We start from the raw sequence: 17,920 nt of genomic DNA, 5'->3' as shown, positions 1-17,920 counted from the left end.
GCCCCGAACCAACGGCGACTTCTCTACAAAGCGATACTAATTGTTATCGACAATGGATGGATGATGGGCTGGGTCAACCCTTAGCCAGGATTTGAACTCGCAAACCTTCCCGTTGCGCGAGCCGCTCACTCTACGGCTGAGCCCTCTCGTTCTACGACGTTTCACGCAGGATGATAGCACGACGCCGCATATCCGACTCGCTGGGGACTGAAGGTATCGGCCGATGCGGCTGATGGAGATCGCATTTGTGACCACGCCCGTGAGGTCACAGCGTCTCTCGGATGATTGCACAAACGACGCGTCCGTCCACACGCCACGCGAACTCTGCACGGCGGTGACGGTCGACGGCCTAACGCAAATGATAATCTCATTGCGATCCAGCAACCATACCTCCTAAGTGTCACTTTACACGTCTATGCCACTCGGCAGTGTGGCAGGGTTGGCGTGGATGGGGCCACGGTGCGATGCATTTAATACATTTAAATGCGTCCGCTAGTCCAAATGAAGCTCGTCTTCGTGTCCTGGCACCGGGGCCTCCTCCGGCCAGCGGATGGGGAGGGTGGGGGCTCGGTTAAAGTTCCACCCCCTACGCACTCAACAGCTCCGCACACTTTATGCCACTTATGCTCGCGAGCGAGTGAGTGTGCCAAGAGAAGCACTCCTCGCCCGCGCTCTGGCTCACCGCCGCGCTCTCCGCGAGTTAAAGTACTCAGGAGTGGCGGGGCACCCAGTTAGAGCCATTTCTGGATCGCGTTTATTTCGAGTTGACATTTAAGTGTGAAGCAATAAAGCGACCGCCCAGGCTTCGCTGTAGGAGAGCGATATTCGTCTTCCGCCCGCCGCGTTACCTCGAGCACTCGCGGTGATTCACTGCCGCGTCCCACTCAGCCCGGCGGTGGCGTCGGAGGGAACGCGTGCGCGCGTGTCGGTGAGCCCGATGAGTCCGCGATTGAGGCACCGCTGGGGAAACTTGCCCGAGCCGCCTTTCATTAAACGTTTGTCCTCCCACCTCCCCCCGCATCCACCCCCGGGGCTCTACACGAGTGTGCATTCGACATCGCGTCGACACGAGACGAAGATTCCATTCAAAAAGTCTCGCAAAGCAGCGCGACCCGTCGTGTTGGAGAACGGCGCGCGGAAGTGCATATCCCAGAGCTACTTCTGAGATTCCTTTCAGTGATCTCAGGTCCACACAGTAGCAGGTGGGCAGCGCTTTCCCATCCGTTCTGCCACCTGTGAATAATGTTTGTCGCGTGACAGTAAAAGCAATACTTTGTATCCTCAGATTTGTGATATTGCTCCATTTGACTGCAGAACTAAATGTAACACGATTCTCCTGTCTGTGTACGTGTAAACCCGGTTTAACCAGTGGCGCATTCAAGCCCAGGCCCCCAGCGGAGCCGACTCAACGCCTCTGACCTGCGAGCCACCCGGCGGCCTGCCTCTTCGTCTCGGGCTCGCTCACAGACGAGGCCGAGGCTCACACAGGCGACAGTCACGTTCAGTGGCGTGGTCCTCGCTCCCACAGCGGCCCTCTCACTCTGTAGCCCTGCCGCTCTCTCTTCCAACACCCCTCCTCCTCCTCTTTGTGAGAAAGGCTGGCACGGTGAGCTGGACGGCGCCGCCTCAAATCAAAGCGCGCTTTTGTCCCAGCACTGAGGCTCTTTCTGGCGACAAACGCCTCCCGCTGTCATTAATCTCGGTAATCTGATTCATTATCATTTCGTTATTATTAATACTCCTGCTATGATAATATGAAGGTCAAATCAGACGACGATGCGCACTAAGCCTGTGATTGTCTCTTCTCCCGCGCTACAAATACCATCTAGGGCGGGTCATTATTCTCTCGTGCTGGATATGTATGTGTTTGTTTAATGCTCGCTCGTATGGCTCAGTTATGTGGGGGAGGTGGAGGCGGGGGGGTCGAACTTAACTCATTAACATTTACAATCTCCCCCCCCCCCACACCGTCCTCCCCGCCATCCTCCCCACCATCCTCCCCGCGTCTGAATGGATATGAATATTCTGGCGTTGGTGCGTGGGTCGGTGTCAGTGTTTGTGCTAGAGTTCGTGTACATCGGCGCTAAACTATGTTCGCTCGTGGAAGTGCATATGCTGTCGCGTTAGTTGTTATGCGAGGAGGGTGGAGTAGCGAAGCTCACAACAACGAGCAGAGCGCCGGGTGACTGAAAGCGCAGCGAGTTTGCGCAGTGGGCAGCCCAGGCGGGTGCATCTGCCAGTCATCTCAGTCAGTTTAAACATAACACCTGGGCCTGTCTCGTGACATCAATGCCGGTAGCGAACCTTGCACACTTGACGTGACCTCGAAGTGCACCTAGCCTGGCACAAGCGGTCGCGATGAGATCACCGCCACTTGGCGGCGAATGGCCGTTGTAGTTTGTTGTTGTTAGTGGTGGTGGTTGTTTCGCCCAGTGTTCGCGTGTGCGTGTTCACATTCCCTCTGCCACCGCCGCGCCCTATCCCGGCGTCGAACTTCAGGGCGCGAGGCTTCGTGCGTGCCGACATTCAAATAATCGAGCTTTACTTACACGGCACAATGCGTGCAAACAATGCAATGCAAAATGCCTTACAGGACACAATAAAAGCGACTGACGCAATGTAAAGACCAATAAGAAGTATACATTTAAAACAATTACGTAACGTTATAATAAACTAAGAAGTATAATAAAAGGCATACTAAACACGCAATAGGAGCATCCTGATTTAAAGCCATTCTTAAAAGGATCGTGTGAACAATTTCGTCGAAGCGCATTCACTGATTCTCGGCAGCAGCCGCGGCGCCTCTCAGATTCTGATGCCGTCCCCTGCACGTCCCCTGGCACCACCGCCCCGTTGAGACTCGCGAGCGCCGGCGATTTGTCAAGTTCGGGTCTCCTTTGGAAAACGACAGCCCCGTCAGTGGCCCTTTTTTGCTTAAAATATAAAAAAGACCACGGTAATCTCCAAAGCTCCTCGCTCTGCAAACCACACGCCAGAGTGCCACTGCGGGCTCGCCTCTCACCCTGCGGGACGCGCAGCATCGTTCGGTCTCTCCTAAATCTCCTTTGACGCTTGCCTACGCTTGAAGGCAAGACATTGTGTGTGTGTGTGTCACAATCCTCCAGAGGTTTTAGAGAAACTGGCTTTGATGCCGAGCCATCCCCTCGGTGCCGTTTAATATCATAGCAAATGTTAATAATAGGAGAAGGGGTGGCGGAGTGCCACCGTTGTTAGCAGCGCGCTGCGCTGTGAACCTGGCGGTCTGAGTTTGATTCTAGGTCACGGCTACCATCAGTGGCGAGAAATTATCTGCACTGGTCCCGGGCACGCCCCCACCCCCCCCCCCCTCTCACCTTTACCAACGAGGACTGAGCAGTGTGGCGAAGTATGGCCACAAACGACCCAGGTCACTCTTGTAAATGAGACTCAACCTGGTCTCTTGAGTTCTCTTTCATCGGTTGAATCAAATGAACGTGACCTTTGAACCCCGATGAAAGGCCTTCACCCAACAGTAGGCTGACAGAGCTGTCAGTTATCATGATTAATAATAAGACAATCTCTCCTATTTTTTCTGAACGGATCGTAAATTAAGAGGTGCTACATTTTTCGATGGCTGGCAGATCAGAATTTATGTATCCATGTTGAGTTTTTTTCGCAACGTACCTAGCCAACTGTGCTCAAAGGAGGACGTTCGCACGGAGCTGGGACTGAGACGAGGGGAGAAGGGCTGCCCCTGTTGTCCCCGTGCGAGAGAGGGAGACGGAGACACGTGACCAGCGGAGGCAGATCGCGGAGCTCGCGGTGACGCACAAGCGGGCGAGCGTGCCCCTACAATGCCGGAGTGCTCGGTGGTGCTCTACAGCCGGAGTGCTCGTCGTCACCCCGCGTGTTTACTCGGAATAAAAAAGCCTCGCTGGGTCTCGACACTCCTTTCCAGGAGGGCCGTGCAAAGTTGTCGAGGCAGGAGGATGAGGCTAGGGGTGGGGCGATTGTTGCCGTGCTTCTCCCAATGAAGCAATTTGCGAGTGTGCCAGTGATCAAAATTCCGCACCTCTTAATTTATGAGTGAGGAGACTGTGGGAGTTAGGTGTCCCTGTATTTGTACTAAAGCCCTTAGTGTCACTGTGCGGAATACTCAGTTCCACTGCTGGTACTGAGTGCTCACCCTTACTGCTTGTACACAGTATTCGGTGTGTTTGCTGGAGTACCCGGAATTATCACGGGGGCGGGGTTGATTTCTCGCTGAATATTGTGTGGGTCTATGGTAGCCTGGAGTAGGTGGTACGTGACTGGTAGAATCCACAGCCACAGCGACACGTGGTATACTGGATGTCAACCCAGAGAGACCCGGCTGGAGTGAAAGCCCCGTGGCGCACTACACGAAACACGTTCAGCGAACGTCCCCCTTGGTCGGCGCTGACTCCCATCGGAAGTTGATGGAAAATCTGCAGGCAAGTTGCGCTATGGAACCCCCCCCCGGGATGCCATCGCGCGTACCGTGCTGGAGAACTCGATGTCGCGCCAGATGGACGTCTCGCGCGAGTGGTCCGTGGCCTCCAGGAGGTTGTCCACGAGCACAGTGCCGATGATGTCGTGCCGCGAGAAGCGGTCGAAGTCGTAGACGCTGAAGTGCAGTCGGCGGCTCGCCAGCTCGCTGTAGGGCACGCCGAACTGGAAGGTCTCGTCGAACACGGGGTTGAGCGTCTTGCGGTGCACCTTGGTCTGGTACTTGCGCTTGCGCTCGGGCAGCAGGTAGATCTTCACGTAGGGGTCCGACGTGCCCGAGAAGTCCTTGGCGGGCAGGTCCACCGCCTTGTTGATCTTCACCACCAGCTGCTCGCCCTCGTAGTCGTAGCGCACCTGGAAGTTGATGCGGCCGCACGGAGGCGCCTTCATGTCGCCCGACTCGCACGGGTCCGCGCCGTCGCCGACGCCGACGCCGCCGACCATCCCGACTGATCCCCGCGTCCCCGACGCCCGCCGCCGGGACGAGCTGCGTGCCGGCCTCCTCCACGCAGACGCCGCCGGCGCCGACGCCAGCGAGACCGCCGACTCCTCCGCCGATCCCGACGACTCCCCCGCCGATCCCCCCCGCCACGGAGCCCACGGACGGCACGGATGGGCGCGCCTTGTAGAGCTCGGGCTTGATGCGGCCCAGCGTGTTGGTCTGCGGGACGGCCGCGCCGTCACTGGCCCCACCCGCAGCAGTTTTCTCCGAGCCGCTCCGAGAGGATCGGTTGAGCAGCGTGCGGATGGAGCTGGGACTGCGGGGAGCGCGGGGAGTCGAGAGCGCACGGTGGGGTTTTGTTCGGGAGGGGGCAGAGGGTTAAGGCAACACGGGCCAAATCTGAACAAGTCTACTTACTACGTAAAAATTGGCAGGACCATCCTGAAAAGGGGTTTAGAGACCCAACGAGGCTGTCCTGGGCAAACAAGTGTAGTCGGATTAATTAGTGAATAATAATAGCAGCCGCCATTCGCCACTAATTGACAGCGACGTCCCCACAGCGCGCGCTTACTCAGAGGCAACGCGCAGTTGGTTTAACACGTGGGCCACGTGCAGTGTCGACGGCTCGCTGGCAGGAGGTCACGGGACAGACCCCACGTGTTATGTTGGGACACACGCCACACACAACCACGCAAACACAGCAGTGCCTACCGGGTTTAGAACGACAGACTGTTGGGGCAAGTGCCTGTTAGCGAGCAGCGCCTTTGAAGGCCGTCACGACACACACGAGGGGATGGTGGCCAGGACTACGACCGGCCGTCTTCGTCTCCACCAGTGCCGATGTTTTACACACGGCACCAGGCACTCGTTTGAGGCTCCCCACGCACACTCACGCGCTCGCACTCTCGCACGCATGGACGCACCGTGGAATTTTACTTAGAAGGCGAGGGGGCAACCATGGCGCCCTCGCCTCCAACGCTCGCGTGGGCTTTAGAGAGCTCGCAAAAGCCACTCACTTCATTATCCGATCTACCTCGCGTAATCAGCTTGAAGAAGAAGAAGACAGTAGGAGAAGTGTTGTTCCCGTAATCGGCACTTCTCCCGGTAAACGTTCACGGAGACTTCTGCGGAGGCGTAAACGCCACCACTCACGCGTAAACACGCCGAGCACGTGTCGCGAATTTGTCACCCGTGATGGGAGCGTTGTTCAGCGAGCATCTTATAATTGCCCCGACGTGAGCATCGCCGCGCAGTGTTTAGAGAAGAATGAACCCGCTGCCTCCCCGCCTCTCGCGGTGCGACTCGTGGCGCGATCCAGAATTGCGATGCAGAGGTCCCCGTCAAGATTCGATCTGGCGGCGCGGCAGTTGAAACAATGGGGCAAACTCTTTTGTTCTTTCGGTAAAGTCACGTAGGTAGAAATAAAATAAATTATTTTTAAATGATTTATTTTATTTCTACCTACGTGACTTTATCGAAAGAACCAAAGAGTATTGATTCCTGCAGTCACGAAAGCTTCAAATCACAATGGGGCAAGTTTCTTTAATCCATCTCCCCACCGCCCCTACCCCCACGGCCTCTGTCCATCTGGCAGTCATGAATGGGTTCATCTCAGCGAGACGACTCGGCACGTTGCGTGTGGTCGTGAGGTGAAGCGTGGGTGTTCAGCTTTTCCAAGACGTACAACCATCGTGGAAGAGTAGGCCAAACTGCCATCGACTGGAAGGCCTTTCGCCAGCAGTGGCGTGAGCCAGTAATTGCAGGGCCGCACCTTTAACCTTACTTTCTCCACTCGCACTCACCTCGAATAGCGGCACTGAACCGGCGGTGGAAATTCCACATTCGCATGGCGCCTAACTCTGCCCGTGGGCACTGCCCCCCCCCCCTAAATCTCCCTCGGACTGCCCCCGCTGCCCTTGCGTGCCGTGCCTGTTGCTCACCGTGACGAGTTTGACTGGTCCGTCCCTTGCCGCTGCACCGCGCGCTGCTGCGGCTGTGGGCACTGCGGCGTGGGCTGCTGCTGCTGCGGAGGCGGCAGCGGCAGCGGCTGCGGCTGCTGTTGCAACGGCTGCAAGGGCAGCAGCTGCTGCTGCTGCTGTCCCACGGGGTTGCTGTCTCTCCCGCTCGCATGGATATCTGGAGACGTGTGGCTCATCCGGACCATGGCCTCGGCGGGTGCTTGTAGCTCTGGCTCCGTCGAATGCTGCTGCTGCTGCTGCACCGGCTGCTGTGCCGGTTGCTGCTGCAGAACCGGCTGCGGCTGCTGCTGCTGCGGCGGCTGCTGCTGCTGCTGCTGAGGCCCTCCCACGATGGAGTCGTCGGCACGAGGAGCTTTCTCGTACTCGAGGCCGTTGACGTCGAGAGCGGGCGCGGCGCCCAGCAGCTGTTGCGGCAAGTAGGGCGCCGAGCGGGCAGCCCCGGCCGCCGCGGCCCTCGCCTCCCGCTCGCGGTCCCGGCATGGCACCCAGCAGAGCTTCCACGAGACGAACAGGGAGACCCCCAGCAGCGCCACGCCACATAGCGTCACCACCACGGCCAGAAGGCTCACCGACACGTCTTGGTGCATGGAAGGGTAAGGAGGCGGGAGGAAGGGCGGCACATTTTGGGTGATTTGGGTAAAAAAAATGCAGTGATTTCACATGATTGATGTGGAAAATCCACATAATTCATTTGACGGGGGCGGGGGGGGGGTGATTTGAATTCACAGCCTTGCGATTGCGAGCGGGCCGCTTTCGCGCTGAACCAATTGGCAGATTTGGTCAGAGGGCGATTCATTCCATGCACCGAGAAATGGAGTGAGCACCTCTGTAGATATCATAATGACCATCATGCTACAGTATTAAAATCACCACCATCATGATACCATGTTTAACATCATCACAATCATGGGGCATTATTAGCATCATCACCACCATCAGTGCTTAACTTCAGCCAGAACATTCCAGAACAATGTCCCCGGAATTGTTGGCATGCCACATCCATATCGCCCTGGTTTGTCCTCATGATAGTTACGACTTATACTCTCGTAGTATTTCCTTATGCCAATTAATCCCGACTCCAAGCCAGTTCCTGGCAGCGTTACGTGAAATATTGAGACGTCAACCCCTGAGCATCAAAATTATAATTTAAATAGCGCCCTGCAAGCGTACATCATACAGAGGGCCTGGTCCTCTCCTGGCGAGAGTTGTCTCAACGCAACGTGGGTCCCTGAGTGCATGGGGGAAGAGGACACGGAGAGACAAAAGCAGACACCAAGACAGGCATGGAGATATATGGAGAGACAGACAGACGGGGGCAATAGAGAAAGAGCGGCAGATAGACAAGCACGGATAGAAACACGCAGGAAGATACGGGGGAGACATAAAACGAGGCTATGCAGAGACTCGGAAGGACACAGCCAGCTACCGAGAGAGTCAACCATTGAGACACACACGAAGCAAGATAGACGGATACAGAGAGACGGAGATGGTTATAGAGAGATAGACACGGCTGAGAGAGCAACAGAGACACACAGGGACAGGCACAGATGCACGGAGAGAGCCATGGAGAGAGAGAGAGTTACAGACAACTCGAAGAGACTGACAACGCTGGAACTGATGATGGCATTGTCGCCTGTGCACGAGCCGTGTGGGCAGAGATTGGCTCTGGGAGACGCAGAGGGGGGCGGGGGGTGCATGGGGCAAGGCGGCGAGGGAGGGGCGCTGTACAATCGGGGGAATACTGTGGGGGGGGAGGTGCTGGGCGTGGGGGTGGCGCTGCGGGGATCAGAGAGATCGGGTTGTGTAAGGCTTGAAGACCACGGTCCTGCGATTAAATTGAAGATGGGGGGGGGGGGGGTGTGCTATGGGAAGGGACAGGACGAAGCGAAGAGAGAGGAGAGGGAGAGAAAGGGAGAGAGGGGGGAGTCGGATTTGTGACCCAAAGGACTCGCAAATCCGCATTACATCTCGCGCGCGTTTAACTGTGAGCACGGGGCAGAGGGAGACAGCCACGTCTTCATTCTCCTCGTCGCCGGCCGATCGGTGTAGCAAACGTGAACTGGTAGCCATGACGAGACGCATACTAGATGTGGTGTGCCGGCTACGTGAATGTGTTCTGACTCGCCGACCCGGACTGCATTTATTGAGCTCTGCGTGACAACGGATTTTGCTGCAAATTGTCCAGAGAAAGATAAAGGCGCAGCCGTGCAATTTCTCGAACGTGCCACTGTCGGTCAAAGGGCCTCCACTATCAGTGTATAGCTCTGGGGAGCTCCTCTCGAGGGTATTTGGCCTACTCTTCCGCGCTGCCCAGTGGGCTTGCTAGAAGAGGTGGGAGTACCGAAACGTTACCCCGCGTGCGCTTTGTTGTCGCTCGCACAGCGGCGAGCACGAGGCGCCGGCTCGCGCTGAGCCGCAATCAGCGATGATTGATGGCCCCAACCCCCTCCACCGCACCATCTCTCCCCCCGCAAAGCCTCCCCCCGACCAAATCCACCCGTTCCCCTACGCCTGTAGACTGGGATCCTTGACGCAGCTGCGGTTTCATGGGGAGTCCGCGAGCACCGAATTCGCCCCCTACCCCCCCCCCCCCCCATTAAGAGGCCCCTCCTCGGGTGGCTGGGGAGGGCTTTCAGAGTTTAAAAGGTCATCACGGACGATGTCGTTGATTTCCACCACCACAGCTCGCCATCGCTTATTTCCTTCTGACAGATTCTGCATCAGCTACGCCAGTTGACGCCCCCCCCCCCCCCCCACGGTTCTGCTCTCAGTCTCATCATCCCGCTCGGGGAGTTTTACGCCAAAGGGGGGTCGCTATGGACAACCCGAGTCCCACGTCGCTAGGTGGTGCCCCTTCCCTTGGTGTCACATTCTCACGAAAGAATCACCGACGAGAGGTGATCCTCGTCCCTAGCCCAACCAAAGTAAACACGTTTCACGGAAGCCACGTCTGTACATCTGCGTGTACACGCACGGCCTCGTGTGGCACACTGTTTGACCATACTTCACCACGCTGGCGCGTGCGGGGGGAAGAAGATTGAAGTCAGGGAGTGTAATCGTCGGCGCAGAGAAGAACAGCACAGCGATGCACGTTGATGAACTGCTGCCAGCGTAGTCGCGCTGCAGCCTGCAGCACCTCTCTTCTTGCACGGCCGTGGCCCCTGGAAGCAGTATCCTGCTGGCTCCAGCCTGCCTAACTTCACAAGATCTGGCGAGAATGTCCTCGCTCCGACTGATTTGGAGAGAGGCCATACAGCTGTGCCGCCACGTGGCTCTGGCTGCACTCCCCTTCGACGAACAGCTATAATAATAATAACAACAATACATAACTTCCACTCGTGAAGCCCCGCACAGCGTCCGTGCCACTCTCATAGAGCGAGGACGACTCAGAGGCAGCCACACGGTGATCCGGCGCCAACAATTGGCCAAGCTCTGCGGTCCTCTTTATATATTACGGTGTTAGCAGCCAATCATTACAGAGTGTTTGAGAGGTTATTGGAAGTACAGTAACGAGTGATGCGTCTCCCATCCCACGCGGTCTGCGGACGTAGCCTCCCGTCCCTTTCTCGCCAGGCCAAATCACTCTGCACTTCGGTTCTCGGGAGCCTGTTTGTACACGGGAAGGACTTAAACCCTCAAACAAAAGTAGGTTGTCTAAGCAACAATATGACAGCTCAGCGGGGTTCAGCCTGCATGGTGCGTCGACGGAGTGAACACCACGCACAGCAGGCCGTTTGTTTTTATCGGCTGCTGCCGCTGCTGCAGGGCCGACGTTGTGGGCATCGGAAGGCAGTGCAGCAAATATCCCTAAGTTGTACTCAACTGCTATGCTTCCACGGACGGCCATGTGCTTCTCTCTCTCTCGGCGAGCCTTCACCATCTCGTACTGACCAGCGCCAAGTCACGATCACGTGACCCGCCGGGACATTCACGACGTTACGGGGGGGGGCCTCATCCGGCGGTGGTGGCCTAACAAGGAGAGGGGCTGTCCACGCACGCGGCAAGAGACACGACAAGGATCTCGATCCAGGTGCACGCCGCACGGCAGGAGACGCGCTCCCTTTGTCAGTCGATGAAGACGTCACCACGGTATCAGACCGAACGCAACAACTCGGGGCTGCAGGCAGCGAGTCACTGGCTAATATTGATTACATCTGCGAGGACATCCATCTGCTATCAGAAGTCGTTCCCGGGCCCCATGTCGACAGCCCCACGAAGAAAGCACCTTGCGAATATCTGCACGGGAGATACAAAGGCGGGCGAGACTGGTTCTGCAAGCCACATCATCTCCCGAGTAGTGGTGCCGTGCCGCTCTGAAAGGGTGGTGGCTAAAACACATTTCCCCCAAAACCCTCGATGGCCACACGTGAGATCCAGATCCGAATATCTGTTTTTCGCTCGTGGATGCGGTTGTGCGTATCTGTTGTGGGGAGCGGTGTCGTAGCGGTTAGCGCGCTGCAGCACGAACGCGGCATTCCAAAGTTCGATTCCTGCCCACGGCCAACACCAGTGACGATTATCTGAACCTGCTCTGGGCATCCCCTAGGTGGACTCAGCCTAAAATGAGTACCTGTTGCGATGTATGAGCATCGTCACTAGAGAGACAAAGACGGTCGGGCGTAGTGCTGACCGCCAACCCTATCGCGTGCCGTGCCGGCCTTCACAAATGCTCGATAACAGCACTTTCCCCAAAAGTCTGTTAAGACTATACTGGGAACCCTTGTCTTTGTGTATGTGTTTGTGTGGGTAAGCGTGTGTGTGGCGGATACCGGGCCCGCATGCATTATACATCTGCTAATGCGTTTCGTGTTAAGCTGCGGGGTTATTCCGGCTGTATAATTCTTTGAATTATTCGCGCATCGATGAATAAGTAATGAGACGACGCCAGTAACGTGGAGGCGTCACCATCAGTGACCAGAATCTGGCCTCGCGATTCCCTCGCCGAGTACCGAGCAGACCCCTGAGCACGAACACTCGCTCCGTCTGGCGAAATCTCGACATCTAAGCAGGTTTCAGCCTGGCTCGTGCTTGAATGGGTGACCACCACCATCACCATCACCACCAGCACCACCACCACCAGGGCTTGCCAGGTGTTGTGGGCGTGAGGCTGCTGCGAGGTGGTGGCCAGGAGGTGCCAGTCCCGGGTGTCTCCCCTCGTCTACAGCGGCGCGGTGCCGGGTTGACTCTGGGCTCTCTGGGTCTCCTCCTCCCACGTGACGCCAAACTCTCACTCCTTCTCCTTCTGGGGTCGGACGAATATCCCCAACGTGGCAGGACCCTTCCGAGTCTTGAGACTCAGCGAGGCTGTGCTGACTTAATAATTGGCATGATGATGATAATGGGCAATGGAAGAATATCAGCATTCCACGTACGAATTAGTTGTTGTCATGTGATCCCGATAAGCCTCGGCGGCGGCCTGGACATTACAGTGCAGCAAGTAGGTAGGTACAAGACTCATCCGATGCATCGTAGGCGCATGCTGAGTTGTCCCCTCGTGTGCAGGCTGCCGGGTTGTCTCCGGGGTGCTCCGGTACCATCCCACACGCACAAATACGCACGGGGGGAATTGGCCGAACGTCCATCGCGTGGGGACCGACTCCCCTCCCTCCCAGGCCGGGGTTGGAGGCCACTTGGGCCCTTTGTGATTGGTCAATCCGAGCACGAGTGATGCTGAAACGTGCCTCGTGCAATATTCACCATGTGTGGAATCTACGCTCGGTTTAAAACTTTCTGTGTATAAACTTCTTCTTTTTCTCTCACTCGCGTGATGCTTTACATTATTTATAGTAACGTACTGTATTATTTAATGGGTGATGCATTGGTTAGCGCGTTGTGTGATTAACCTGGTCCCGCTGGTGTTAGCCACGGCTAACATCAGAACCTGCCCCCCCTCCGCCCCTTCCCCCATCCCCTCACCAATCCGCTCTGACCAACGTAGTAAAGTATGGTAACATATGAAACAAAACCCGAGCCCGCGACAAAAAAAGCGACTGACGTTTTGTTGCCAGCCATTTCTACCCTGTGCGTTGCCGATGAACCTACTGGGGATGTATAAACCTGACTGCCGACGCTTACCCAGGTGAAATTCGATGTTTCGTCTCAGCCGCCCCTCGCTTGCTTTGAATAAAGGATCGAATCTGCTGCGTGGGCGTTCGCGGTGGTGCTGCTACTGCCGCCGTTCAGATCCTCGTGCGCCTTCGTGTCGTGGCGCGCGTTGATGGGCACGATGTCCGACGCCTCGCTCCGAGTGCCGGGGAGCTCCTTCGGGAGCTACATCCTTCGTGGTGATCCATGGAGAGAGACTTGCAAAGGTTCTATCCCAATCCGAAAGGAGTCTTGAGAATGAGTGGCGCGGCTGTTGGATGAATACTGAACCGCTCTGCTAATGACGAACCCTCCATCTACGAATGAGGCGACCCTGGCGTGGTCTCCCCCCCCCCCTCTCTCTCTGCGCTCCACGTAGTCCCCTCGTTGTTCTGAACCGAGCTGCACGCGTTCGTGGATACGGACGTGGAGTGAGGTCCTCGACGATGCGAGCGTGGTGTTCCAGATCGCGATGAGATTCTGGATTATGATAGTCGAGATTATGATGATGATGGCGATGATAGCAAGGATGATGCGAGTTATGATGATGACACTCAGTCAGCTGATGATTTAATTCGTGATGATTATCATCATGCGAATGTGGAGGCTGATAATGATGATGATGACGACGATAGAGTAGGAATGATGATGACAATGACGATCATGATTATTATCAGAGTACAAATGATGATTCGTGATGGTGATTAGAAGAGGATGACGATCACGGTGATGGCACATTGCTTACATTGATTGGATTCAGCGTCCGGATGGCCCCACGAGTCCAATATAAAAAAAAATAGTTCGCGGTCCTTTGGGCGATGTCACAGCAGTGGGTGGGGGGAGTGGGGGCGACGTGGAGGACTTTGGGGGATGCGGGTTCAGGGGTGAATTTGACAAAGAGGGTGTGGGGAGTTCGGGTGGGAGGTGGGGTGAGTGGGGGTGGGGTGAGTGGGGCGTTCGGGTGGGGGTGATTGGGGAGTTCGGGTGGGGGTGAGGTGAGTGGGGAGTTCGGGTGGGGGTGAGTGGGGAGTTCGGGTGGGGGTGAGTGGGCAGTTCGGGTGGGGGTGAGTGGACAGGCGTGCATAAGCTCGGGGTGACGTCAGGCCGTGGCGAGCGGGCACGTGCGCGCTCACGGCCGTGTTAAGAGTCATTAGACGCATCCACGGGGCACTGATAATAAGATATTGATTTGTGTGTGTATGTCTATGTCAGTGTGTGTGTGTGTATGTCAGTGTGTGTGTCTTAAATTAGTAACTGGTTCGGTCTGTAAACGTCGCTACGAAGGAGACAAAGGCCGGCCGGGCATGGTGTTGGCCACCCACTCCCCCACCATAGCTGGCCGCTAACGGCACCGGCCCCAACAGCCAGTGAAGGCGACACGGTGGATGTGTGTCCTTGTGTCTGTGAAGAGGACGCAAGCACCATCGCTCGAGAGAGTCTTGCGAAGGAAAACACGCGGCGGCAATTACAGAGCCGCTCCAATTACAGCGGAAGAGCCCCGGCAGGCACCGCCACTGCCCCGGCAGGCGCCGCCACTGCCCCGGCAGGTGCCGCCACTGCCCCGGCAGGCGCCGCCACTGCCCCGGCAGGCGCCGCCACTGCGCCGGCAGGCGCCGCCACTGCCCCGGCAGGCACCGCCACTGCGCCGGCAGGCACCGCCACTGCCCCGGCAGGCACCGCCACTGCCCCGGCAGGCACCGCCACTGCGCCGGCAGGCACCGCATACTGCCCCGGCAGGCACCGCCACTGCGCCGGCAGGCACCGCCACTGCCCCGGCAGGCACCGCCACTGCCCCGGCAGGCACCGCCACTGCCCCGGCAGGCGCCGCCACTGCGCCGGCAGGCGCCGCCACTGCCCCGGCAGGCGCCGCCACTGCCCCGGCAGGCGCCGCCACTGCCCCGGTAGGCGCCGCCACTGCCCCGGCAGGCGCCGCCACTGCCCCGGCAGGCGCCGCCACTGCCCCGGCAGGCGCCGCCACTGCGCCGGCAGGCACCGCCACTGCCCCGGCAGGCACCGCCACTGCGCCGGCAGGCACCGCCACTGCCCCGGCAGGCACCGCCACTGCCCCGGCAGGCACCGCCACTGCCCCGGCAGGCACCGCCACTGCGCCGGCAGGCACCGCCACTGCCCCGGCAGGCACCGCCACTGCGCCGGCAGGCACCGCCACTGCCCCGGCAGGCACCGCCACTGCCCCGGCAGGCACCGCCACTGCCCCGGCAGTCACCGCCACTGCGCCGGCAGGCACCGCCACTGCCCCGGCAGGCACCGCCACTGCCCCGGCAGGCACCGCCACTGCCCCGGCAGGCACCGCCACTGCGCCGGCAGGCACCGCCACTGCCCCGGTAGGCACCGCCACTGCCCAGGCAGGCACCGCCACTGCCCCGGCAGGCACCGCCACTGCCCCGGCAGGCACCGCCACTGCGCCGGCAGGCACCGCCACTGCCCCGGCAGGCACCGCCACTGCCCCGGCAGGCACCGCCACTGCGCCACCGGCGTGCGCACGGAGCCCGCACGCGAGACGAGACCTCCTCGTCGTCATGGTCGTGCTCCTCGTGCTCCTCGTGCTCCAGCGCTCGTCGCCACAGCGGTGTGGGTTTCTCCGCGTGTCGATGATGAAGTGTTTCAGGGTTGCGGAGCGGGCGGGGAGGAGGGATGAGGAGGAAGGGGGGTGGGAGATGACGAGGTGGAAAGAGGGGGTGAGGGGGTGATGAAGCAGGGGAAAAGCATCTCCCCGTGATGATGTCTATCTTACAAATCATCTGGGTCCAGGTGGCGCGGTAACCCAACGACTCTGTCAGTAACCGCCGCCGCTGCCGAGTGCAGTTCGCGTGGAGGAGATTCGCGAGTGGGCGCAGAACCGCCGCTCGTTAATGACGATGGGGAAGAAGCGACACTCATCATGCTGCTGCTGCTGCTGCTGCAGGCATCGTGACAGCGGCAGCGGCGCGGGGGGCCGAGGGACGAGGAGGGGTTGGGGTGGGGGGGGGGGCACGGGGCGAGTGCCACGGCAGTGCGCACTGTCAGCAGAAGCCGCGACGGGGCCGATCCCTCTTCGCGGCGCCTCACGCCGATAGCGCTAGCCACTGTCGGCCCTTAGCAGGTGCGCGTGTTCGTCTGTCTGTGTGTGTGTGTCCGTCTGTGTGTGTGTGTCCGTCTGTCTGTGTGTGTGTCCGTCTGTGTGCGCGTGTCCGTCTGTGTGTGTGTGTCTGTCTGTGTGTGTGTGTCCGTCTGTCTCTGTGTGTATGTGTGTCCGTCTGTGGGTGTGTCCGTCTGTGTGTGTGTGTCCATCTGTGTGTGTGTGTGTCCGTCTGTGTGTGTGTGTGTCCGTCCGTCTGTCTGTGTGTGTGTCCGTCTGTCTATGTGTGTGTGTCCGTCTGTGTGTGTGTGTCCGTCTGTCTGTGTGTGTCCGTCTGTCTGTGCGTGTGTGTCCGTCTCTGTGTGTGTGTCCGTCTGTCTGTGTGTGTGTCCATCTGTCTGTGTGTGTGTCCGTCTGTGTGTGTGTGTCCGCCTGTCTATCTGTCTGTGTCCGTCTGTCTGTCTGTGTGCGTGTCCGTCTGTCTGTGTGTGTGTCCGTCTGTGTGTGTGTCCTTCTGTCTGTGTGTGTGTCCGTCTGTCTGTGTGTGTCGTCTGTCTGTCTGTGTGTATGTGTCCGTCTGTCTGTCTGTTTGTGTTTGTCCGTCCTTCTGTGTGTGTATGTCTCTGTGTATCCGTCTGCGTGTCTGTCTGTGTGTATGTCCGTCCGCGTGTCCGTTTGTGTGTTTGTCTGTGTGTGTCCGTCTGCGTTTCCGTGTGTGTGTCCGTCTGCGTGTCTGTCTGTGTGTGTGTCCGCATGCGTGTGTGTCTGTGCGTGCGTCCGTTTTGTCCGTCTGTGTGTGTGTTCGTCTGTATGTCCGTGTGTGTATCCGTGTATGTGTCCGTCTGTGTGATTGCCCGTCCGCATGTTTCCTTGTCCCTCCGTTCCGCTATCAGACAATCTGTGCGGCTGAGCGATTGGCGAGGGAGCCCGGGTGAGCGATCCGCGAACAGCTCTCGCGACGCCGCCCGCACCGCCCGGACCTCCCCTACCTGCACCCTCCTGGCGGTAGCGGAAGAGGTCCTCCGGGAGGACCGGGGCGAAGTCCTGGCAGCGCTCGGGCAACACGACCCCCTTGAAGCACAGCTCGGCAACGATGGTGAGCGCCTTGTCACAGAGATCGGGCTCCGAGTCTGTAGGCATTTCTGCGCTGCATCCTCCCTCGCTGTCCCCGTCCCGCCGTCTCCAGCTGCTCCCCCTCCTCCTCCTCCCCTCCCTCCTCCAGTCTCCGCGCGTGTCTCCCCGGTCTCCGCTGGAAGGGTGTTCTCCCTTAGCGCGACTCCATCGCCGATGCACGGCCCTGCGTCTCTTACGCCGCGCGTCGCGTGCTCACAGTGATGATGCTGCTGCTGGTACTGCTGGTGTTGATAATGACGGTGCTGATGATGATGGTCCTGATGATGATGGTCCTGATGATGATGGTCCTGATGATGATGATGATGAAGATGTTGGTGTGCGGCTGCCGCCACCGCCGCCGCACGCGACTGTGAATGCGCTCGTCGGGAAGAGCGTGCGTTTGGGGTGCGCCCTCCTCCGCTATGAGAGCGCACGCACGCACGTACACGCGCACGCACGCACGTACACGCGCACGCACGCACACACGCACGTGGCGCATGCGTGTTTGTGGCGCCCGGAACGCGCTGTGTTGAACGCTTCATTCTCAGTGGCAAACCCCGTGGCTTCGTGAAACCAAATCACAGCGCGCCCCCCCCCCCCGCCCATCAATGGTGTTCACGATAACACACGTGCGCACACACGCGTTGTGTGAGATGTCAGTGTATTTGGTGTGTGTGTTATGTAATTATCACGTTCAGAGATGTGCTCCCCCCCGAGTCT

General features: G+C 58.4%; 1 protein-coding gene across 1 annotated transcript in view; it reads right to left on the bottom strand.

Annotated features, from left to right (window-relative positions):
- Positions 1 to 17,685, bottom strand: part of LOC133350163 (synaptotagmin-6-like) — a 51,558-nt gene extending 33,873 nt beyond the window's left edge. The window contains 4 exon segments of the mRNA XM_061564206.1: positions 4,498 to 4,956; positions 4,958 to 5,264; positions 6,889 to 7,504; positions 17,077 to 17,685. Of these exon segments, the coding sequence (XP_061420190.1) occupies positions 4,498 to 4,956; positions 4,958 to 5,264; positions 6,889 to 7,504; positions 17,077 to 17,227 (1,533 nt within the window). The 5' untranslated portion in view covers positions 17,228 to 17,685.
- Between the last annotated feature and the right edge of the window lie 235 nt (positions 17,686 to 17,920).

Source organism: Lethenteron reissneri, chromosome 33 (assembly GCF_015708825.2).
Source record: "Lethenteron reissneri isolate LAM-NWPU_2019-01 chromosome 33, ASM1570882v1, whole genome shotgun sequence".
In the NCBI taxonomy this organism is placed as follows: domain Eukaryota; kingdom Metazoa; phylum Chordata; class Hyperoartia; order Petromyzontiformes; family Petromyzontidae; genus Lethenteron; species Lethenteron reissneri.
Note: the sequence above shows the minus strand (reverse complement) of the source record. Positions and strands in the feature narration are given on the sequence as shown.